At 41.3% G+C, this 24252-nt stretch overlaps 3 protein-coding genes and 1 long non-coding RNA gene across 11 annotated transcripts in view; 3 read left to right on the top strand and 1 right to left on the bottom strand.

Moving 5' to 3' along the window:
* ggt1a (gamma-glutamyltransferase 1a) overlaps nucleotides 1-1779 on the top strand; it is a 41051-nt gene extending 39272 nt beyond the window's left edge. For all 4 annotated transcript variants that reach the window (XM_028995722.1, XM_028995725.1, XM_028995721.1 and 1 more), the window contains one exon: nucleotides 1379-1779. In XM_028995722.1, coding sequence (XP_028851555.1) covers nucleotides 1379-1525 — 147 coding nt within the window. In that variant the 3' untranslated portion in view covers nucleotides 1526-1779. The remainder of the gene's footprint in view (nucleotides 1-1378) is intronic.
* Nucleotides 141-16834, bottom strand: LOC114799250 (proline-rich receptor-like protein kinase PERK10). Of its 2 annotated transcripts, none has more exons than XM_028995729.1 (2): nucleotides 16020-16834; nucleotides 141-1561 (listed from the first exon to the last, which is right to left on the bottom strand). In XM_028995729.1, the coding sequence occupies exons 1-2, from the start codon at nucleotides 16366-16368 to the stop codon at nucleotides 1545-1547; spliced, it is 366 nt and encodes a 121-aa protein (XP_028851562.1). In that variant the 5' UTR covers nucleotides 16369-16834; the 3' UTR covers nucleotides 141-1544. The 2 variants fall into 2 exon arrangements, with proteins under 2 accessions (XP_028851562.1, XP_028851561.1); XM_028995728.1 differs by lacking the exon at nucleotides 141-1561 and adding an exon at nucleotides 14988-15384.
* On the top strand, nucleotides 9733-11247 carry pla2g1b (phospholipase A2, group IB (pancreas)). The gene is made up of 4 exons (XM_028995730.1): nucleotides 9733-9841; nucleotides 10167-10323; nucleotides 10400-10539; nucleotides 11095-11247. Exons 1-4 carry the CDS (start codon nucleotides 9793-9795, stop codon nucleotides 11223-11225), a joined length of 477 nt encoding a protein of 158 aa, XP_028851563.1. The 5' UTR covers nucleotides 9733-9792; the 3' UTR covers nucleotides 11226-11247.
* On the top strand, nucleotides 15798-17840 carry LOC114799252 (uncharacterized). Of its 4 annotated transcripts, none has more exons than XR_003751206.1 (3): nucleotides 15798-16706; nucleotides 16775-16844; nucleotides 17313-17840. It is a non-coding gene; the product is annotated as an uncharacterized LOC114799252 (long non-coding RNA). The 4 variants fall into 4 exon arrangements; XR_003751205.1 differs by having other exon boundaries at nucleotides 16775-16875; XR_003751204.1 differs by having other exon boundaries at nucleotides 15798-16844.
* Nucleotides 17841-24252: the final 6412 nt, after the last annotated feature.

The raw sequence follows: 24252 nt of genomic DNA, 5'->3' as shown, positions 1-24252 counted from the left end.
GTTTAACGTAAATAAAGAACTGAAACAAACCCGTAGGCGTGTGGCGATTGCCAGAACTCAAATCACAAACATACACACGGTTGCCAAATGAAGTTCACGAAAATGCCGGAGACCTGGAAGGGGCGGAAACATCCGGCATTTAAGCGCTGTCAGGATTGGCCACCGGTGTTGAGCACAGCTGCAGTCAATCCTGACAACACTACTTTTTTTTACTTTGTTCACACGCTTTGAGAATGGTAGGCAGGCTTGGCAATACCCACATTGATGAGCGAGCAACCACCAAGATGGCTGCTTGCTATTTAAGAAGCACTCTGACCTCAGTGGCTGCGGGTTCGAACATGGGCACAGTGCAGGGACCCTGACACATACCTTTTATTGTCACTATACAAGTACACAGAGATAATTTTAACCAGCAGATACACATTTAAACTAGAGTTCAACCGAGATAAAAAAAGTTGAATTAAATAAAAGACACAATCTAGGATATTTACAGTTTATAAGGTAAATTGTAAATTGGATTTTTATATGCCAACTAGCTTCCTGCCACCAACACATTTAACCTCATTACATCAGACCAATGCAATTACAGAACAAGTCACAGTGGACCAATGAAACTCACTGTAACAGTTTTCATATGTATGTGATTTTAAGGCACTCCCCTTTTACCTCAAATACTGTACAGGTACTCTTGAGATGGAGAGGAGAGTTCCCAGTCAGAATGCAGAGAGGATGAAGGCATTTTCAGCATTTAATTTCAGCAATTATTTTAAAATCTTTCCTGTTACATCTTGCTCCGGTATTATCTCATGTTTCAATGGGGACACCTGTGGCTTATAGACAAGTGCGGCTTACTTATGTACAATTCCTTTTCTTTAACAAATTAGTAGGTGCTGCCTATATCCAGGTGCATTCTCTAGTCCGGAATTTACGGTAGTGTAATTAGTGTTCCATTACTTAAGCCTTTGCCCCATTCACTCTTTTATCACTCAAGATATGAATACATCTCTGTATGTTCGTCTGTTCACTATCCATACACTGTTCCACCAGCGTATTCGTTTTCAAGGCTCCCATTCCTGTTTATGTTTTGGTCCCCATGCCAGTTGGTTTTTGTTTTTGATTTAAAACTTCATTATATCATGCACATCCTACAGGGTGGTTTGAAATTATTTATTGTGGTGTCATTTTTACATCCCAAGAACCTGCCATTATAACAAGAGTGTTTACACGTTTTACCTAAACTGTACAATCAAATGGAGAGTACTATGAATTCTGGACTGTTTAAATGCTCAGTAGGGAACATTCACACTTCACAATGATTTATTTGGCTGAAAAACAAGCTATTTGTGTAACTGTAACTTGAACTCCATTTTGTGTGCAGAGTGTACTTGATGGCCTGACCCAGAAAAACCATGTAACAGAGCTTCTGATAACCCCAGGAGCAGTGGTCCAGGCTGTAGTCCGTCAAGGAGAGCAAATCTGCGCAGAGTCGGACCCCAGGAAAGGAGGCTATCCAGCAGGATACTGAGCTACTCCTTCCTCTATATCTAGCTTCCTCTCCAATCTTAAAAAAAAAAACATGAAAATGTTTAATTTTTTGCATTTAATGAAGTTCCTAAAAATATCTCCTATGAGTTTACATTAATTTTGTCATTGACACAAACCTGCCCAAAACAAGCAAGAAGTCCACAATTAAACAAGATCTTTTATTATAATATAATTTTTATAACCATTTGAATCAATATTTAATCATTTAATAAACTCTATTTCTTCTTTATGAAATTAAGTTCTGTCTGTTTAATTGGACTCCACCTGAAGAAAAAAACTGACAGTTCATGTAAAAGCACAAACCAGGCATGAAGTCAAAGGAATTATATGTAGACCTCTGGGACTGGATTGTCTCCAGGCACAAATCTGGGGAAGGTTACAGAAAAATTTCTGCATCTCTGTACAATCAGCCAGACTGAACTGCCTTAATAAATTAGGCAAAACCTCAAGTAAACTTTTTTTCACATTGTTATTATGGGGTGTTGTGAGTAGATTTTTGAGGAGAAAATTTATTTCATCCATTTTGGATTAAGGCGGCAACATAACAAAATGTGGAAAAAGTGATGTACTGTGAATACTTTCCAGTCTCCTTTTTCTTGTCTCTACCTAAATCAATGGGCTATCACAGATCCTCATCCACTCAACGGCACTATTGTGCTGAGAACACCAGGGTGGTAGTAGCCTAGTGGGTAACACACTCGCATATGAACCAGAAGACCCGGGTTCGAATCCCACTAACCACCACTGTGTCCCTGAGCAAGACACTTAACCCTAAATTGCTCCAGGGAGACTGTCCCTGTAATACTGATTGTAAGTCGCTCTGGATAAGGGCGTCTGATAAATGCTGTAAATGTAAATGTAACACGTTTTTGGCTCCCTGAGGCTAACCTCTCCGCACAAGATGACATATTGTTTGTTTTGGTAGGTCATGCTGCCCGCCCACAAATCGTGTTCAAAGTGTAAAAAGTACCGTTCACTATTGAGCAGAGGAAGAGGTTTTCTGCTCCTCGCCAAGACACACAATCTGACATATTGGATGTGTTGCTATCACCAACAGTTGTCAGGAAAACATAGGAAATAGGGAAAAAGGCAAAAAAGGCCATGTCTTGCATTTGTGGCTGCCACGCTAATAAGAAGGTTGTTTCGTAGTATGTAGAGCCTTCAGGCGAGTTTTGAGAATTTTAGGATTCATTCTGAATTCTTCCTGTATATATTTACAGAGTCCTCTTTACGTTAATTCTTTTCATGGATTTCTTTTAAACATACACACATTTCACCACAAGTATGAATAGTAAAACTGAAGACTAAGGTGACACTTCAGGACCGATGCATCTGTACTCTGCGCTACTCGCCTAAGTCAGTACCTTTGTATACTGTTTTATGGCATTGACAATTTACATTTACATTTACAGCATTTATCAGATGCCCTTATCCAGAGCAACTTACAATTAGTAGTTACAGGGACAGCCTTATTGTGTCTAAGGCATATTTTAAAAGCGATACGGAAATTATCTAAAATAATTTCAGATTGCGGAAGAGTGACTATTTCTTCTATATTTAAACCGAAGGTCAGTACAAGATCGAGCGTGTGACCACCTTCATCAGTAGGTCCTGTTATATTTTAATTAACTCCAACTGAATCTAGTAATAATCTAGAAATAAATGTTGTTGTTGTTATTTACAGGAATGCTGTTCTTCTAGCGAGTCTTCTAATTTATCACAGTGGATGTTAAAGTCACAGACAATTAGGGCTTTATCCACAGGCAGGTTGGAAACAAAGTCTGTAAATTCACAGGTCCAGGGGGTCTATGAATAATAATCAATGGAATTAACTTTATTTTTGCAAGACTACATGGTTTATGTTGGTATAGAGGATCTCAAAAGAGTTAAATCCATGTCCGGGTTTATAAGTAATATCAAGGGTATCATTATAAATCACTGCAACGCCACCTCCTCTTCCAGTTAAGTGAGGTTGGTGTACATGTATCCAGGAGGGCTAGACTCGTTTAATGCTACAAATTTGTTTTGTTTTAACTAAGTTTTGGTCAGGCACAGTACATCAAACCCCTGATCTGTAATAATTTCATTACAGACTAATATTAATCTTAATGTTTCTTGTATCTCTTGTTTTAATACAGCGAGGTAAAGATACAGTGTCAATACTGTACAAGCTGGGTTGCAGCTCTACGCAAATGGCAGACACTCGGTTAAGCCAGACTGTCTGCCGCCTGGTCTCGGCTCTGGCGAGTCAGGTTCATTTTTTGGTTGTAAGACTATGAGCCAGATTTTTAGATAACTGAGTGACGCCCGCCCAGTTGGGGTGAATGCCATCTCGCCCAAAAAGACCAGGCTTCTCCCAAAATGATGGCCAGTTATTAATAAAACCCACTTAATTTTTTGGGCACCACTCCGACAACCAGCGATTTATAGCGAGGATCCTGCTACAGGTCTCGTCGCTACGCCGAAACTGCGGTAATGGGCCAGTGAAGATTACTTTACTTTTATTACATTTAAGGCATTTGGCAGACGCCCTTATCCAGAGCAACTTACAATCAGTAGTTACAGGGACAGTCCCCCCTGGAGCAACTGAGGGTGTCTTGCTCAGGGACACAATGGTAGTAAGTGGGATTCGAACCCGGGTCTTCATGTTCATAGGCGAGTGTGTTACCCACTAGGCTACTACCACCCCACATTAGCCAGTTCAAGCATCTCTATAAAATTATCTTTAGTTATTTCCGACTGGCGTAGCCGGACGTCGTTAACGCCGACATGAATCACCATACTAGAATATCTATGGTTTTTTTTGCCAGCGTTTTTAAATTTGCGAGGATGTCGGGCGCTCTGGCTCCAGGAAAACACAGGATTTTATTTGCCGGTGCCGCTATCCTCATGTTTCTAACTGTGGAGTCGCCAATGACTAGAGCCGGTGGTTTGCTGGTCCCTCGCTGAGGAGGGAGAAGTGGATCTGAACGTGAAACGGTGAGTGGCGGCCTGGTGGTGGGGGAGCTTGGCGGGTCACCCCAGTAGCTTGTATGCTTTACGCCGAGCCGTCACCCAACTGCCCTGCTGTCCGGAGGGCACTGTTTTCTCTGTCATTTTGGCTAGTCTTCTACACTTACCACATGTAAAATCCTCACTACTGATGGAGTAGTGAGGATTACACAAACTGCACAGGGGATAAGAGAGGGAGTCATAACTTACATTTGAGTTTGGGTAATTCTTAATTTGGAGGAAATTCAGGAAGTCCTTGGAAGTAACACCAGCTCACGCCAAACAGACCTCACCATATACAAGTACACAGAGAGATGAGATTGCAAACCTTCTGGGATTCACAGTGTTCAAAATGAAATAACACCCAAAACTAGACAAAATACATTGTGCACTGACCCATGATATAGTCATTATATACTGAAGTCATCCAGCAGAGGGCGTGAGATGCAGGCCCACCAGATTTGGATTACCAGCGAATCACTGCTGCACCTCCCAGGGTTTATTGCAGTAGTCTGCCGCACCGAGAGGGTGGGCACTCCAGTGCATTCAATGGTCCCAGGCCAAAAATGACTACATTTTATGGAAAGGAGGTTTGGGAATTGTTGCTGTTGCCATTTGAGCAGCTGGCTCATAAATATGGCTGGAATGGTGCTAAAGGAGTAGACAAACTCCATGAATGCCTCCGTGGTGCTGCAATGTGTTATGTATGCTCACTTCCTGAACACATATCCTTGCTTAAAGAAACCCTGACACACTGCAAGACCAATTAGCTGCAGATGCTTTCCAGAAAGGTTTAAAAAAAACAGAACCTGGCTTACAAAGTGATGAATAGAGATCCAGCCTCACTCGTAGAGGCACAGAAATTGGTGCATGAGCATAACTACAAGGCTACAGTGGGACATGAATCACATCAGATTGATGTCCTGGGCAGATTACGGTGATGACACTGTGCTGGCACGGTAAATCAGTTTAAAGAACATTTGGAGAAGGTTGAGCATCTGCAGGTTGCACATAACCATCTCCAGCTTGCCTCATGGGATCGGGTTGATCAGCGGCACTATATCAGCATACACAGCCCAGGCCGTGACCAGGGGCAAAGACCACAGTAGGGCTGCAACAACGAATTGGTAAAAAATTATTACTAAAAGAGTTGGCAACGAATTTCAAAATCGATTCGTTGCATCTTGCGACGCAGGAACATTTGATTATTAAAAAAACTTTAGTTGAGGGCAGAGTGGAGTGAACTTACCCACTGATGCTTCCAGAGTTCTGCACCGCATAGACAGGGTGGAGGTAGAGGAAAGTTACAAGGCCATGTGGGCCATAGTTCGCCTGCATTTGTAACATAAAAACACACGTTTTTATGAATAAAGCGCTGCTTTGAACAGCGATTCTAATGCCGCGTGTGGAGACGCCAGCTACAGACCCACAAAAAGGCCTCTCTGCTTTTCATGGATGGGACTTCTCCTGAACATGCTGGCAGTGTTCCAAAACTGCTTCATGGTACCTCCACATCTCTCCCCCACTTCATTATTGCCAATAGACTGAGTGTTTTCATGTTTGGGATGTTTAAACTTTGTTGCTTTATTACTAGCTTATTGTTTAACTAATTGTTCAAATTCTACACACTCTTAAGGTTTAAAATGATATTTGGTGTTACGCAAAATGGCCCTACTGCTGGACGCTTTTATGCAGGTTATTTTTGTTGTATAACCACTGTTTACATATTTTTGCTGCGTGTGTCTGAGACCCACATGATTGACCGCTCTCTTCCAATCCTGCACTTGGGACCAAAACTAGGCAACACGCCACATTTCACTCACGTGTGGAGGCATTTTTTGTGACTCCGACATGGACAGCAATGCTATCTTGGATATTTTGCAATATGGATTATGAGATACATGCTGTATTTGAGCAACGCGATTCTGCCCATGACACATAAGTAAGTGTTTTTGTGAACATTATTTATTTGTGAGACATTATCTCTTCTCTAGTGGGAAGTTTGAAATGCTCTCTCTTTATAGCTCTCTTCAACTGTCTCGGATGCATGCAGACTCTTTTCCCATTCTTCTTATTGACTATGACTAGTGAACTCACCGAGTCAGCTGGTTCATTTATCCGTTCGATCACTCCTAGTCTTTCCATCCTGTCCAACTCTTCTTTCAGTGGTTTTTACAGAGCGAATGACACTTTCCGACACGGATTGATGACTGATGGCACGTTCGTATCCACTCTGATTGTGTGCTGTCCAGGAAGACATCCAAGACCTTGGAAAAGGTCACTGTACTCTGTCAGCAATCCATTATAATCCAAATATTCTGCATTTTCCACCACAAGTACTCTCTTCAATAGGTTCAGATTCCTGGTGGTTCTTTCTAGCAGTATCACCACTGAGACTAAGTCTACAACTGTGACGTCCCATGGCATGTGTATGTTCTGTTTGTGTATCTGTCTCTCTCTCTTTCTCTCTCTCTCTGTATTGTTGCAGGGTGGCTCCTCATCAGCCCATGATTGGACTTGTCTCCCTTTCTGTCGTGATTGGTGGGCTGTAATACGACAGAGGGCTCAAAATGGTGTCTGTTTGGGACAAGAAGTGTGTGGTGTGAAGTGAAGGATTGTGACCAGAAGACAAGAAAATAACACAGACTCGAATCACAACTCAACTGACCAGAACCGCTTTGTGTGTCTTTTGTCTGTTTATATAACTTTGTTTGCAATAAACGGTTAACCTAAGTGCAATCAAGTCATTTGAAGTCTTCTCCCTTTTCCCATTTGCTATGTCCCTGACCCTAGACCAGGGATGTAACAACAACCCACACAAGTGGCTCAGGTAGTAGGACCGCTTCCTCCACCTTTGTGCAAGGAAGAGCACTTCCAGAGCCCTGCAAAATGACCTCCAGCAGGCCACAAATGTGTCTCTTTAAACGATCAGAAACAGACTCCATGAGGGTGGTATGAGGGCCCAACGTCCACAGGTGGGGGTTCTGCTTACAGCCAAACACTGTGCAGCAAGTTTGGCATTTGCCAGGGATCACCAAGATTGGCAAATTCACCACTGGATTGACAGTGGGTTCCTCCTAATGCAAGACAGTGCTAGATCTCATGTGGCTGGAGTATATCAGCTGTTCCTGCAAGACAATGGCATTGATGCCAGTTCTGGGAGGAGATCCCTCTACAGACCATCTGCCACCTTAACAGGAGCATGCCCAGGCATTGTAGGGAGGTCATGCAAGCATGTGGAGCCTCATTTTGACTTGTTTTAAGGAGATTACAGCAAAGTTGAATCAGCCTGTAGAATCAGCCCAAATCCAGATATTTCATTCATTCAGATCTAGGATGTCTCATTTTTGTGTTCCCTTTATTTATTTATTTTTGAGCAGTGTATATTCTTCTGCCTTGTGTTTTTATTTCACCTCCAAAAACAACCCCAAAGCCGCGGTGACCTCTGACGTCCTGATAATCTGATCAAACACTAGGCAGTGAGTGACTGGACATTTGCCCATTAGCACCAGTCTTGGAAAACTCTGAGCCACATGTGAGGTTCAGATAGCGTATCTGCCTGGCCTGCACTGCATCATGGTGCTCTGGTGCTCTGATAGGGTCAAAGCTATGTGTCCTTGAGCTCAGGATGCCCTTGCAGAGCTGCTGCTGGAGGAGCTATTCTGTGCACATTCATCACAGTTGGTTAGAACTGGACACAGGAAAACACAACTTCAACTTCAAACAGTTTAGATTTAGAGACACAATAGTCCAAAGTCTAAATAATGAGTTATTGTTCATGTATTTGGCATTTGTATCTATACTGTCTATTCAGACTTAAAAATTCCCCATAACAAAAACATAATTAATATATAATATTCTAAGAATCTAATCGAACAAACTGGAAGATGTTCATCCTGCATCCTGTAGGTTTGTGCAATATCTCAGGCAAGTACTGAACATATACTGTCTGTAATATTAATAAAAATGTTCCTTTTTAAAAATCCTGGACATTTAGATGCATCAGACAAATGTACTGACTTTTCCCAGTTCACTCAGCTCTGATAAATGAGAGAAATTTAATTTATAGGCTCATGAGTTCATGCAGTTTCATGAGTTCATGCAGTTTCATCAGACTGTAATAAAGTTTCGAGTGATGGGATTTGATCAGAAAGTGACATAGAACTTTACTTTGATCTTTAACTGAGCAACATCTCTCAGTGCTGTAATCTATTTAATATCTAAAACAAACTTTTTCCATATTTACACATGGTCACATGATGTAAAGGTGGCGATAAAGGTGATCTGGGCCTTATCCCACTATACAGAATGAACAGTATAGTTTACTGTTTATTTGATAATCAATATATCCATAAAATGTATTCATAAGTAATTGACTCAATCAGCATGGGATTCTCATTCCCTGTCCTGCTGGTTGGTTACAAGGGCAGGAGACTTTTGATACCTTTGGATCACCTAAGACAGATTCCTCTTAAAAATTCTGATTACAATAGCCATTTATTTAGTGAATATCTGAATAACTGTAATTAGAATTTATTTACAAGGAAAACCAAACTAAGATGATCCAGTACAACCACTATAAATCAGACTGGTTCATTTTTATTGAATTATTTGGTATTTTTTTAGGTATTTTTTTAGGTATTGAATTATTAGGTATTTTTATTGAATACTTAGCTATCAGATCTTTAGTCACCATTCATTTAACAAAATTAACACTTTCTTATTTAATCTGTGTGTGTTTTGCTTTCTAATTGTTTAATTTTATGAAGTTTATTACTAATGACAAATAAGATTTACAGTGTAGGAAAACTGGTGATCTGCTCATTTTAAGGTGTACTCTTGTATTTTTAGTTATGGCTCTGAAATAATAATATGATTTGGCATGGACAATATATATTGCTAAATACTTTGTGGCAATTGATTAAAAAGGATTATCCAAATTATCCAATTAACAGCTTAATGCTCAAAAACACATTAAATACACCTACACACACAAATATCCCCACAAAATATTTAACCTTGTCTACATTTTTAAAAGGGTTTGTATGTGTGACCACGCCCACCAACTGAGCTTTGCTTATAAATATGCAGCAGATTTCAGCCTGGCACCTGTGTGCTTCACCCAGGTAAGATCCCTACAGCTGTGTGTGTTTGTGTGTGTGTGTGTGTGTGAGAGAGAGCGAGAAAGAAGAGAGAGAAGATAATGTCTAGGCCCCGTGACTTCAGGAATTATGTATTGTGTTCAACAGATTAAACATGAAGGCCCTTCACGCCATCCTGCTGTTCAGCGTCTGCCTGCCTGTCTGTGAGTAACAATATAAATGCATCTTCATTCCACATAAATATTGTTGATAAGTTAGGACTAGTATAAAAGTGTCCTTGCTGTATCCTGTTGTTGCTCTGTTGGTGGTCATTTCATGCATGCACTATCATTACTTGTTGCTGTATTGGCACTGTTTTATATTAAAATTCTCTGATGTGAGTCCAATGTGTTCTTCTGTTCCCTGTCACACGTTCATGACAGTGCATCGTACAGTATTGTAGGCTAATACTGTGTGTGTGTGTGTGTGTGTGTGTGTGTGTGTGTGTGTGTGTGTGTGTGTGTGTGTACGTGTTTGTGTGTGTTTCAGTGCTGGCTGGTGTCCCTCGTACCCGTCGTTCTCTGTGGGACCTGCGTGAGCTCATTGAATGTGTTCTGCCCAAGAGTTATCCACTTATTGACTTTGGTGATTATGGTTGCTACTGTGGTAAAGGAGGCTCTGGTGTTGCTGTGGACCAGTTGGACAGGTCAGGGGTCAGTGAGTAGCGGTAGTGCATTAAAACCATACTCTTTGTGTGTGATTTTGCACTTGTGTGTGTACAGGTGCTGTGAGAATCATGACCACTGCTACACTGCAGCCATGAACCTCCCTGCCTGCGCGTCCCCACTGGACCTGGACAACCCCTACACACACGGTTACTACTATGAGTGCGACCACACCACAAAGACCATCACATGCTTGCGTGAGTGGCCTTCTTTACAGGTACTCTGTGTGTGTGTGTGGGGTGTGTATACGTGCGTGGCGCAATACCTCAATACCTAAGGTATTTAATTATTATTATACAGCATTCATATGTACTTGTATTGTTTTTATTATTTTTTATTATTTCTACAATCTAAATCACAGACGATCATCTTCATTTAAATGTGGCAGCCAAAATATTTGTGGAAATGTAGCAACGCTGATACTTTGATTCCAGAAGTCCTCTCAGCTAGTCAGAACAAACTGTGAAATATTTTTAAAATTATTTTTAGTTAGATTTATTAGTACATAGCTACACATATTTATGTATGGGTCTTGTTTATTAATTATAATAATTCATGTGCATTCAATCACAGTATTACAACATATTTTTCTTTATTGTATTAGTGTGCTGAATGCTTCATGAAGATACGATTCTAAAGCATTCTGTATTTAGGATTCAGAGTATGTAAAATGATTCACAGTGTAGACTGTGTAGAGAGATGATAACTTTGTCTGAATGAATGAATCAGCATCTCTCCCTTTCCTCACCCAGCCCAAAACAACGCCTGTCAGATGTTCATCTGTGAGTGTGATAAGCACATCGCTGACTGCATGTCCAAAGCACCTTACATCCCAGCCCACGACCACTTTGATCAGAAACTCTGCCACCCTAAACAGCAGTAGCCAATCACAGAGTGTCTTCTCACCATGCTGCATAACAGCTGTCTTCACTCAGTACCTAATAAAGCAAGTAGATAAAATCCTGCATAAGGATTATTGTCTGGCTGTCAGTCTTTCTCTCTCTCTCTCACTCACTCACATACACACACACTGAGAAAATACTGAAAAACAGGATCTCTGATCTTTCTCACTGTGTCACACTGGTAATCCATTCTCAGTTCAAGTTCTAGAATTACAGATCTTTCAATTCACACAGTCATTCTGTTTTGATTATTGGATATTTTGAAACACATTAACATTACACTGATTGTACTCTATGTTTTATAAGAATGAGACTACATCAGCAATAACCATAAATTCACAGACAAATCCTACAAAAAATTGGCTACTTCCAGGATACACCTGCAACCCGTTACTGTATTTAAAATCACCTCCGTGCCTTACAGTTGGGATGGTATTAAATTCAGTAGTAGTAGTAAAAAGTAGTAAAATGTCCCGAGTATGTTCTTGTTATCGCCTAAGGAGATATTGCTGCTGTTGACATGTCCTTAGAATGTCCTTGTGTCATCCAAATACTTAACTATTAATACAGGTAGTATGTGGCCTAGTGGTTATAGATATAGTTATAGTTTCAAATTATAGACCAATATCGAACCTTCCATTTATATCAAAAATTTTAGAAAGGGTCGTAGCCCAGCAGTTGAGTGCGTACCTAAACACTAACAATATCCATGAACTATATAAATCGGTATTTAGACCTTATCATAGCACTGAGACAGCGTGTTTAATGACCTGCTGTTGGCCTCTGATCAGGGCCTCATCTCGCTGCTTGTCCTGCTTGATCTGAGTGCAGCGTTTGACACTATTGACCACGCTATTCACCTTGCCAGGATGTTGAGAATGTTGTTGGGATATTAGGAATAGCAATTGTCTGGTTCAGATCATATCTGACCGATCGGTATCAGTTTGTGGACATCAATGGTGATTCGTCTTCACATAGTAAAGTAGAGTTTGGTGTTCCACAAGGTTCTGTTTTTGGTCCGTTGCTATTTTCCTTATACATGTTACCTTTAGGTGACGTCATTCGCAAACATGGTATTAGCTTTCATTGCTATGGTGACAACACACAGTTGTATTTATCAGCAATACTGAAGTAAAGGATCTAGGTGTCCTACATTTACATTTACATTTACAGCATTTATCAGACGCCCTTATCCAGAGCGACTTACAATCAGTAGTTACAGGGACAGTCTCCCTGGAGCAACTTAGGGTAAAGTGTCTTGCTCAGGGACACAATGGTAGTAAGTGGGATTTGAACCCGGGTCTTCTGGTTCATAGGCGACTGTGTTACCCACTAGCTACTACCACCCTATTTACTATTTACTCATTGATGCAGCTCTCTCATTCGATAGATAATATCTCTAGGATAGCATTCTTTCACGTTAGAAATATTGCAAGAATAAGAAATATCATCTCAATGCACGATGCAGAAATACCACTATAACGACACATTTCAGTATCAGTCGTACAATGTCACCGTCTGCCGCTGCTTCTGTTTGTTTTCTCAGAGATACTGAATCAAGCACACAGACTACTGGCAGACTCCAGTGAAGAGACCTGAAATGAACCAGAGGGTCACCACAGCCACCACCACCATAACAACTAAAGCTTCAGGGATTTTCAAATCGACCAGTAGCATCATAATGGACATGTATTGTACACCATTACACTGGACTACATTTTGGACTTCTCCACCTCTACAACTGTAGGCCTTTTTCTCTTATTGGACAATCACTCTACCTTGCACTGACACCACTTGCAGGCTCACTCTACCCTGGAAGGGGGTCCCTCTCTATCACTCCTTTCCAAGGGTTTCTTCCTTTCATTTTTTCTCTCTCCTAGAGTTTTTTTGTGTGGAGTTTATCCTTGAGCGCAGAAGGGTCAAGTGTGGGGGTGTTAACTGTAGGGCCTGTCAAAGCCCATTGAGACATACTTTATGTGATTTTGAGCTATATAAGATATAAATGTTGTTGTTGTTAAGGAAGCAGCCCTGTAATAAGAAGGAGCAAACCACCATCAACACACACTGCTCCCCAGGCACCTTTCATGGATGTGTTAAAAGAAAAGGACACACACCCTGCAGGCATGGGTGTACAGGACACAGTCTTGGGCTGAGCTAGTGGAGGTTATGGAGAAGTCTCTGAACTTTCTGTGTCTCCTGTTAGTCAGAAACTTGAAGATCCACAGAGTGAGTTGGGCATTTTTTTGTCAGGCTGTGTCATTGAAAAATCTGCAAACAGTAGATGTGTTGGGTAGTTCCAGATGCTTGTGATTTGTTAAAGATGGGAAATTCCACGTCCATTTTGTGCTTTGTCTTTCGTGAAGGTCCCCGGCCTGTATCTTTGTCAAGCTGTGACTTCCCCCGAAAATGACTGGCTGAAGACAAGATTACATTTAATACTTAAAAGGGGCCCAATTTTACAAATGCTACCAATGCTAAAATTAGCATGCATTCCAATGGGAAAATTACCCTGTTTGAGCATTAATAACTCGACCACTCCCACTCCGATCACTTATAAAAGTAATAGCACTCTTCACACAATAAAGTACATGACCTGCATTAAGTGCCAAAAAAAGTTACTGAAATAAAAACCAATATGTCATTTTGTGTGGAGAGGTCAGGCCTTCGACCTCTCCGTTGTTTTTGCGCATTTTACGGTCTTAGCGTGGCAGCTTTGAATGTAACACGTCCTTTTTCAGTTTTCCGGGTTATCCAAACCCCCGTTGGCGGCACCAACTCATCCCATATGTCAGATCGTTAGCTTCAACGGATCGCTAGCTTCAACAGGTACCCTCAGGGAGCCAAAACGTATCCCCAGCACAATAGTAAATGGTCTCTCATACTGACAGGCCCAAATTAAAACAGTTAAGTGTATATAACAAATGTTTTTAATTCTGACCATTGTACATTTAAGTTGACCATACTTAACTAAGAAATATATTTTTTTCTACTGTCAATAACTTAAAACATTTCAGGCAATCATTTGACAAAAATGATTTAAGTACAACCAATTTATCTGGGTTTACAGTGTGGTAGCTTTAGCAGAAGTTCAAAAATAGCCTCTCTCTGGAAACTATGGTTTAAATATTGTTCCAGTTCTCCCTCACTAGACCTGTAATTATGATGTGTAGGAGAAAGCCAAATGCTTTACAAATCCCCTTTAACGGGGGCGAAACCATCCAAGACATTACAACCGGAAAACAAGTAATGCAGGAGTGCAAGAAAGGCCCCATTACGATGGGGCGGATGTGCATGGAATGATGTACACAACCATCTGAGTTGCATGAAGTTGACAAGATTCTGCCAATCAATCAGTCTGGACCTGTGGTAGTGTGCCCCCACAAATCTCTGGTCCACAAGGATGTACATCCATCTAAATATCACATGCCAAAAAGACCGTTTTCGATTGTTGACAGTAAGTGTGGCTTTCCATGACACCATCCTTCCTAGTCTCACATATAATTTAACATATTGTAGTATAATATAATAAAACACAGGGCCCTGAATGTGTGCATTCATTAGCATGAACTGCAGAGAAACACAAGGCTTAATGCAAGGTTACTGTTCAGTGATATTACAGAAAATGACTATATTTCTTATAAGTATATTGAAAAATAGAATAAAAGCAAACCAGCTCTTTCTTATTACCTCTCAAAATCCAGACATTCCCTAATGAGGTTTTTATAAGTAGTTTTTTTTTTTTAAAGTTTTCCGTTAATTATAGCCCTTCTTCCTTCCAGAAAACTTTAATTTAAGCATTCAGATGGGCAAATAAGTAAATGTCACATGTATTTATTAGGACTAGGAAAATATTGTCTGTTGAACAGCGCTATCATGAAAGATGATACAAATAAAAATTCTATTAACATAAAACACATCATTTAGACCAGTTCCTATCTGAATTAGAGCACTAAATTGAATACAAGACTATTTTACTGCATCCACAAAACTGATGTTGAGAAGAAAAAAAAAAGCAATCACAAAAAATATCTCTTCTCAACATCCACATAGTAGGACCAGACCACTGCAGCGATGAATGAAATGTCAAGGCTAGTGCACCCCCTTCTGGCGAAAGACAAAAGTAAAAAATGACGCAGACACCTGAAATTTAAAATACAGTTTTTTGTAGGTCAGTAAAAAATATTTTATAATCAATTTGCCATAAATCACAGTAATTATTTACGTTCCACTACTCAAGTCAATAACAGAACTTCAGGCCTACTGAAGAATTTGGTACCTGGAAGCAAAAATAAAAATACCTACAGTGTCAGTGCAGTTACATTATAATTAAATATACACACATACATACCTTGGGGAGCATTTGTTAACAGCTACTGCTAAAACTACATGATTTACAATATATTGCACAGGCCCTTTTCCCAGAAAAAATTATAATAACAATAATGAACGCTTCTAGAACAACAATTTACAAGAGAAATTTTGATGGGCCTGTCCGGGTGTTGGTCACAGGTCGGGTGTCTTTTCCTCTACAGCTTGTGTCAGCTGTAAGAGCAGGCGAGCTTTTTAAAATGGCTGATGGGTCAGGCAGTCCCTTAAACTGTGGTGATGTTGAAACATGTTGACAAATTAGCATTTTAACATTCTAAAGCTCCCCCACATTCTAAAGCTCCCCCACATTCTAAAGCTCCCCCACATTCTAAAGCTGCCACGCCCTGGACAGGTCTCCTCCGGGAGGTGGAGGAGGTCGTGGGGCCGAGGAGGAGGAGGAGGAGTACCTCGTTCCAGCTGCGCTTCAGGCTGCAGGACACGCTGGACGAGTGCAGCCTCCGGCTCCGCAGGCAGGACAAGGCGGTGAAGAGCAGGGGGCGTCCGGTGGAGGGACCGCGGCGGTGCGCCATGGATGAAGCGGAGATGGTGAGAGGGCCGGTGAAGAGCAGGGGGCGTCCGGTGGAGGGGAACGCGGCGGTGCGCCATGGATGAAGCGGAGATGGTGAGAGGGCCGGTGAAGAGCAGGGGGCGTCCGGTGGAGGGACCGCGGCTGTGCGCCATGGATGAAGCGGAGATGGTGCGAGGGCCGGTGAAGAGCAGGGGGCGTCCGGTGGAGGGACCGCGGCTGTGCGCCATGGATGAAGCGGAGATGGTGCGAGGGCCGGTGAAGAGCAGGGGGCGTCCGGTGGAGGGGAACGCGGCGGTGCGCCATGGATGAAGCGAAGATGGTGAGAGGGCCGGTGAAGAGCAGGGGGCGTCCGGTGGAGGGACCGCGGCGGTGCGCCATGGATGAAGCGGAGATGGTGCGCAGGCCGGTACATGCGCGTCTGGGCCCGAGAATAGCGCCACGCTGCGTTTAAACGCCCCACTTTTATAGACTCACCCCAACCCTGAGTGGGTCGAGGGATTATTCCGCCCTCATCCGTGGGCGGAAATGAAGGAGATCAACAACGACAACACCGTGGTTAAAATTGGTGAGTATTGCCCTGGTCCTCCAACTCCAATTAATTTGAGTGTAATGTTCTCTCATTTCTTTCTACAGGTGACTTGGGAGCTGCAGTCAGCTTCAGCGACATACACAGAAGAAGCAAGCTCTCTGGTGTTCTCCACTGGTGAGTCCTCCTGAGAAGAAGGAACTGCTAGGTGGGTTGGTGAAAAATTAATTCAGCAAGGGATAAACCTCGAACTCTTACACACATTCAGTAATCCTGTAGCCTCATGGTGGCGCTGCTGGATAAGATGGAGGAGGAGAGGCAGATTGGGACTGAGAGACGCTCATCAGAACATGGGGTTTCATCTGGTCTGCTGACTAAAACTGTCCAGACCTGCTTTTATTCTGTTGAACAGGTCCTCTATCCCATCCTCTTGTTCTGCTATTATGCTGTGGTAGTAGAATTGACAGAAGAAGGTTCCGTGGGTGTCGGGTGGATAATTTGAACTGTTGTTATTGTTAACAAATGTATACCTTTGCATGTGGAGCTAAAGCAAAATGTTCTCTCATATGGTCCAGTGTGTTGTATGTCTTGATCACAGAAAATATGTAGCACTCATAGTAATTCATTTTCTGCCATCCTTTCTAGGTAAACCAGGAGACAGTCATTCCCGAGGACCAGGAGAAGGAGGAGGAGAGGCCGATTGGGACTGTGCGCCAACTCTCCAGCAGTGGACAAAAAATAGTTCTGTCCTGTTTGCATTGTATAAAGTGTTGTAAATTTATGTAAAGTGTTCTCATTGTTTTGTTTTTTTTTTGTGTCCTTTTTTATACTTTATATTTTTGCTGTATGTACAATTGATCTTATTAAAACTGTACATAGTTCCATTTTGAATTTGAATTAAATTATTATTTGAATTACATTTCTGTTGCATAAACTTGTGAACTTATATTAGGAAATTATATTTGACCCATTTTACATGTTTAATTTAACTATTTATTAATATGAATATCTTTAAACACATGAAATGTTAATTTTGGTTTGAGATTTTTTTTCAATGCTCATAGAATCCCTGTCGGACAAATATTTTGTCAAATAAATCTGTAAAATAATTATCAGGATTTGTGTGTGTTTGGTTTATTTGAAATTCTGCAATAAATTGTTCTTCCACTGTTACATACCGACTGGTTATTGTGTTTAAATGTGTCTCTGTTAAAGAGGAGGGAATTTACTGTTTATTTCAGCAGCGCAGGTAGACTGCTACTGCGATCCGGGTGTCTGTCTTGTATTTCCTCCCAGTACGGACACCAAACAAAAGTTGCACTGCCAAGAAGCAGTTTGGTTAACAGCAGATCATGTCTGAGAAGTTTGGACAAAAACCTAGAGAATCCAGCAATCCATAAAAAAAGTGCAGTTCCCTTTTCAAAGTGGGGACAGGAAAATTCATGACGGCCTGAACTTTGGCCTCCATGGGCCAAACTTGACCCACTTCTTTTCCTAAGTCGGTCACAGTCGCTTTCCCAAATTCACATTTCGCAAGGTTGAGGGTTAGTGACACTTGCTGAAGGCGCTTAAAACAGTTTCTAATGTCTCTGTGCTGGGTCCATGTGGATTAATGGATTATATCATCTCGATTACCTTCACAACAAGGGACTCCAGCAAGCATTTTACATATTAAGCACTAGAAGGTAGCAGGTGCATTGTGTAACCCAAATGGCATCACCGAGCACTGCAGACAGTTAGCCGGTGTAACAATGGCGGAAATCTCAACAGAACCTGCCAGTAACCTGCAGAAGATCTAATTTCATGACAACTCGAGCTGCACAAACCTTGTCTACGCAGTCTTCCATTCAAGCTAATGGAAATGAATCTGGTTTAGTGATTGCATTAACCTTTCCGTAATCAGTACAGAACCGTAACGCCCCATCATGCTTAGGCACCAGTAGGCATGGACTGCTCTGCACAACCAGATTGTTCTCCAACAAATAGGCTACCTCAGACCTAATCACCTCTCGCTTTGTTGGAGTCAGCTGCCTGATGGGCGCATGACCACCAACATCAACATCATGCTGCATGACAGACGTACCTACAGGGGTGTCAGAGAACAAAGCCGCATGTGACTGAATTAACCAAATAATAAGTGGGACAAATAATAAGCATCTAAATCCAGCAGAAATTCTGCAGCTTCGTCCTGTACCACTACATTCTCTTGCTCAACATAGCTTTTCAGCACTCATGTCAATGTCATCTAGTAACCCACATAAACTACAACAGCATACACACACACCGTTATTTTTTCTTCAGTATTTTGAGCACTTTCCACACTGTAAATAAACCTGCACCTTTTACATCAATACAACTTTGTTTGACCTCTCTGGTGGAAGCGCAAAGAGTAGAAAGACTAAATAATATCAGATAATCTGATTATCAATTTGGAAAACTCTCCAATATGATTCCTGCATGAAATTAAAAAGGAAACTAAATCTCCCCCCTCCGATTGTAACTAAATGCACAAGACTAAAATACATTATTTGGGGGGAAGGGGTTACTTACCTCAACTCTGGACCATTTTCCTTTGTGATGTGCCAAACATATCTTCCCACAGAAAGGCTTGGCCACCAGCAGCTCAGGGCTGAACTATTTAACACAGATTTAACACCCCAAACTATTAAAATGACAATTAACAAGTAATAAGCAGTAATAAGCAACAAACAGTTATATTTCACATCCTTTTAAGGACAACTTTCACTTTAACCCTTCTATTTTATTACACGTTTAACTCAAAATTATGGTTTTTAATCTAATACAGCAAAGTAACAACTCAAACAAGTTCTGCATCGGTCCATATAAAACAGACTTTTTACCTGTGACCTCATATGGAGTTCTATTTTCTCCATTACGTCTCTGAGTTTCGCAGCTGGCAGAAAATGGCTCCATCTCAGCAGATGTCAGTCACAGACATATTCAGGTAAGTGCTGTTCAACTTTATACACAAAAAACTTGGTGACAGGCAAACAATACACTTCAAAGCCAATATTCAAGGACTATTATATCACTAGCAGTGACAACATGTGTACCTGTTACCGGATGGTCACAACAGAAAAGGTGCAGGAAAAGCGCGTGTTTTAACAGGTTTGCTCTGGTTATAGAATAAGAATCTTTGTTTTTGGATTGGAAGGCAGAGTCCCTGATTCTCACAAGGTCACGCAGCGTAGCGGTGAACAAGGGTTTGTGGTTTGGATGGGTGATGATGGTCTTGGAGACAGTGACATCCTCAACACATTTGCCGATGTAGCTGGTGACTGAGGTTGTCATATTGCAATAAAAAAGACAAAAACTGAATATAAAGCCAAATGTTCAACAATTCCTTATTAACAAACTGTGCTTTTTGTTCTCTCTATAGCAAACACAAATATTTCAGATGTCTTTACTGACTGAAATTAAATAAAGCGTCCTGCCCGACAGAATACTACAGTATTAGACTGTAAATCTCTTGCTCTGTTTGAGCAGTGTAATGTATGAGCTACAAAGGCAAAACGCATATACAGTTAATCCAGAAAGTATTCAGGATCCACCTGAAAGGATCCACCTCTACCTCACGTAGACTCTCCACTGGTGTCCCTCAAGGCTCGGTGCTAGGTCCTCTCCTTTTCTCCCTCTACACGAGATCACTTGGTGAGGTCATTTCCTCACATGGATTATCCTACAACTGCTATGCTGACGACAAACAACTCCTCTTTTCCTTTCGTCCCTCTGACCTACATGCTGCTTCTAAAATCTCTGCATGTCTAACCGACATCTCGTCTTGGATGGCAGCCCATCACCTCCAACTCAATCCCACCAAAACTGAACTAATATTCATTCCAGCAGATTCTTCACCACATCAGGATCTTGCTATTTACCTAGACAACTTGCAGCTCTCTCCTTCTGCAACAGCTGCAACCTTGGTGTAACAATAGACAACCAACTCTACTTCTCAACTCACATCAGCAACGTTTCCCGCTCATGTAGATTCCTTCTCTACAATATCAGACGAATCCGCCCTTATCTGTCAACCCAGGCCACCCAACTACTGGTTCAGTCCTTAGTAATCTCACGACTGGACTACTGTAACTCCCTTCTAGCTGGTCTACCACTACGTACCATCTGACCTCTACAACTAATACAAAATGCAGCAGCACGACTAATCTTCAACCTTCCCAAATTCTCCCACACCCCTCTGCCTCATTCCCTCCACTGGCTCCCAGTAGCTGCACACATCAGGTTCAAAATACTGATGCTGGCCTACAAAGCCAAACCTTGTTTACTCCGAGCCTCCAGTACTGCTCGCCTGGTCCCTCCATCTCTGAAGGTAAAAGGAAAACATTCTAAACTCTTCTCCGTCTTGGCCCCTTCAGCTCAAGACCTTCCTCTTTAAAGAATATTTAGATTAAATTGTAATTTTCTTGTTGTCAAACTTTGTGTACAGAATCTACAACAGAGTGAATAAAAAGATGTATTCATAGTTGGGGTCCTAGTGAACCGGAATTGATCTCTTCATCGATGGTAACTTGAAAGCACGTTGTAAGTTGCTCTGGATAAGGGTGTCTGCCAAATGCCGTAAATGTAAATGTATTCACAGCAATTATTCCAAAGCCTTATTCCAAAATGGATAATTTCCCCCCCTCAGAAACCCTCACAACAATCCCATAATGACAATGTGAATAAAAACGTTTTGGCAAATTTATTCAAAATAGAAAAACTGAAAAAGAACATAAGTATTCAAAGCCTTCACCATGAAACTCGAAATTGAGCTCAGTTGCATCCTGATTCCCCTGACCATCCTTGAGATGTTTCTGCAGCTTAATTCAAGGAGTTTACATGATTTGGAAAGGCACACACATGTCTATATAAGGTCACACAGTTGTGTAGGGAACATACACAGATTGGAAAACAGACCACTGCCTGCCTGAGAGTAGGAATCCTAACACACACACAAACACCAAGCCACTGGTACGTTACAAATAGTGGGGTAGCCACTAGTTGCATCTCGCCTGTCAGCTTAAACAAGGGTCTGCGTATATTATAAGTTATAAATTCAGTTTTAACCAGATATCTTGCTAAATGAGAGCTACCATCTTATCATTATACTGCTATCATGATTAGGTGTGAATGTGCTGATAAATAAAACCTTGCTATAAATGTTTCTATAATCCTATGTTTTATGTGGTTTGTTGTAGCAATAGATTTGTTTGTTTAATAAAACCCATTTCTGGAGGGTGTATCGAGTTTTCCTGTGTTAAAATGTCACTACACCTTAAGATCACACCAGCCCTATATCAAGATTCTGATATTTTTTTTGTTAGTAATCGTGAATAATTCTGGGGAAAAATTAATTCATAATTGCACATTTGGGCTTAATTTACCCTACAGTTGACAGTTCATGTCAGAACACAAACCAAGCATGAAGTCAGAGAATTGTCTGTAGACCTCCGCGGTTTGTCTCCAGGCACAAATCTGTGGAGGGTTACAGGTTTCTGCTAGTTTTGAAGGTCCCAATAAGCACAGTGGCCTCCATCATCCATAAGTGGAAGAAGTTCAAAACCACCAGGACTCTTTCTAGAGCTGACTGGCCACCTAAACTGAGTGATCTAGGGAGAAGGACCTAAGTCAGGCAGGTGACCAAGAACCCAATGGTCAGAGGAGTGCCTTCTAGAAGGACAACCATGTAACGGCATTACGTATTTAGAATACAAAATATTTAGTTCAAGTTACCATTTCAATGAGTGATAATCAGAATACAGTTACTTTGTTGTTTTAACCTTTGTCAGAAACATGGAAGCTGGTGGCTTCAGTTATTAGCTACTTGTATCATGAAACCTCTATACACATTTTGCAATTTTTTTTTCTCCCTTCATTATCTTTTTCTTTTTAAATTGTTTATATTTTATAAATAGAATAGGGCATCTTGGTTTGTTCGTTTATGTTGTTTTTATGTTTATACATATATAAGAAAAAACAATAAAATACTTTGGATAAAAATAAACAAATAAATAAATAAATAAGTGTATGTATCACAAAAGCGTTTCAGACAGATAGAGAAGGTTCATTTCAAGCTAAGAGAGAGAGAGAAAAGGCGGTTTCAAGATAAGAGAGAGAGAGAGAGGTGGTTTCAGGCTGAGAGAGATAGAGAAGATGGCTGTTCAGGCTGTGATGGAGAGAGAGAGAAGGCAATTTCAGGCTAAGAGAGAGAAAGAGAGAAGACGGTTTCAGGTTGTGTATGTGTGTGTGTGTGTGTGTGTGTGTGTGTGTGTGTGTGTGAGAGAGAGAGAGAGAGAGAGAGAGAGAGAGAGAGAGAAAGACGAGGCGGTTTCAGGCTGAGAAAGAGAGAAGGCGGTTTCAAGCTGAGAGATAGACAGAGAGAGAAAGCGGTTTCAGGCTGAGAGAGAGGTGGTTTCAGGCTGAGATAGAGAGAGAGAAGGTAGTTTAAGGCTGAGAGAGTTCTCTAGAAAGAGAGAGAGCAAGAGTTGGCAGTTCTAGTTCCAGGCTGAGAGAGCTCTCTAGAAAGAGAGAGATGGCAGTTCCAGACTGAGAAAGCTCTCTAGAAAGAGAGATTAAATGAAAGAGAGACGGCAGTTCCAGGCTGAGATAGCTCTCTAGAAAGAGAGAGAGAGGAAGACAGCAGTTCCAGGCTGAAAAAGTTCTCTAGAAAGAAAAAAATAGAGAAAGATGCAGTTCCAGGCTGAGAGAGCTCTCAGGAAAGAGAGAGAGAGAGAGAGAGATGGCAGTGACAGAGGCGGCATGCAAAGACAGGGGCTGCAAATACCCTGTAGGTTTGGCACTGATTCTTGTGTGAAGGGTAGAGGGGTCGTTGTCGCCATGCTGGATGACGTCTGGGGGCCAGCCAGAAGGTCCGAGTCACCAATTGGGCTTAATGGAAAGATTCCACACCTCCAACATATCGACACTTGATCAAGGACATAATGTACAATGTGAGAAAATTCGTTACACTATGAAGGGGAATTCAAGAGATTCTCAACAACATGGCAACCCTGACAAAGGTTAAACCTTTGTCAGAAAATTGGAAGCTGGTGGCTTCAGTTAATAGCTACTTGTATCAGGAAATCTCTATATGTCTGTAACACATTTTGCAAATTTTTTTTCTCCCTACTTTATCTTTTTCTTTTAAATTTTATATTTAAATTTTATATTTTGTTCATTTATGTTGTTTTTATATATAAGAAAAAACAACAAAAATACTTTGGATAACAATAAACAAACAAATAAATAAATAAGTGAATGTATTACAAAAGCGTTTCAGACAGATAGAGAAGGTTCATATGAAGCTAAGAGAGAGAGAAAAGGCGGTTTCAGGCTGTGATGGAGAGAGAGAGAGAGAAGGCAATTTCAGGCTGAGAGAGAGAGAAAGAGAGAAGGCGGTTTCAGGCTTAAGAGAGTTTCAGAGAAGGCAGTTCCAGGCTGAAAGAGTTCTCTAGAAAGAGAGAGAGAGAGAGAAAGAGACAGCAGTTCCACGCTGAGAGAGCTCTCTAGAAAGAAAGCAAGAGACGGCAGTTCCAGGCTCAGAGAGTTCTCTAGAAAGAGAGAGAGA

The sequence above is a fragment of the Denticeps clupeoides genome, chromosome 11 (genome assembly GCF_900700375.1).
Source record: "Denticeps clupeoides chromosome 11, fDenClu1.1, whole genome shotgun sequence".
NCBI classification, from domain to species: domain Eukaryota; kingdom Metazoa; phylum Chordata; class Actinopteri; order Clupeiformes; family Denticipitidae; genus Denticeps; species Denticeps clupeoides.
The sequence above is the reverse complement of the archived record's forward strand: the minus strand, read 5'-3'. Positions and strand labels throughout refer to the sequence as shown.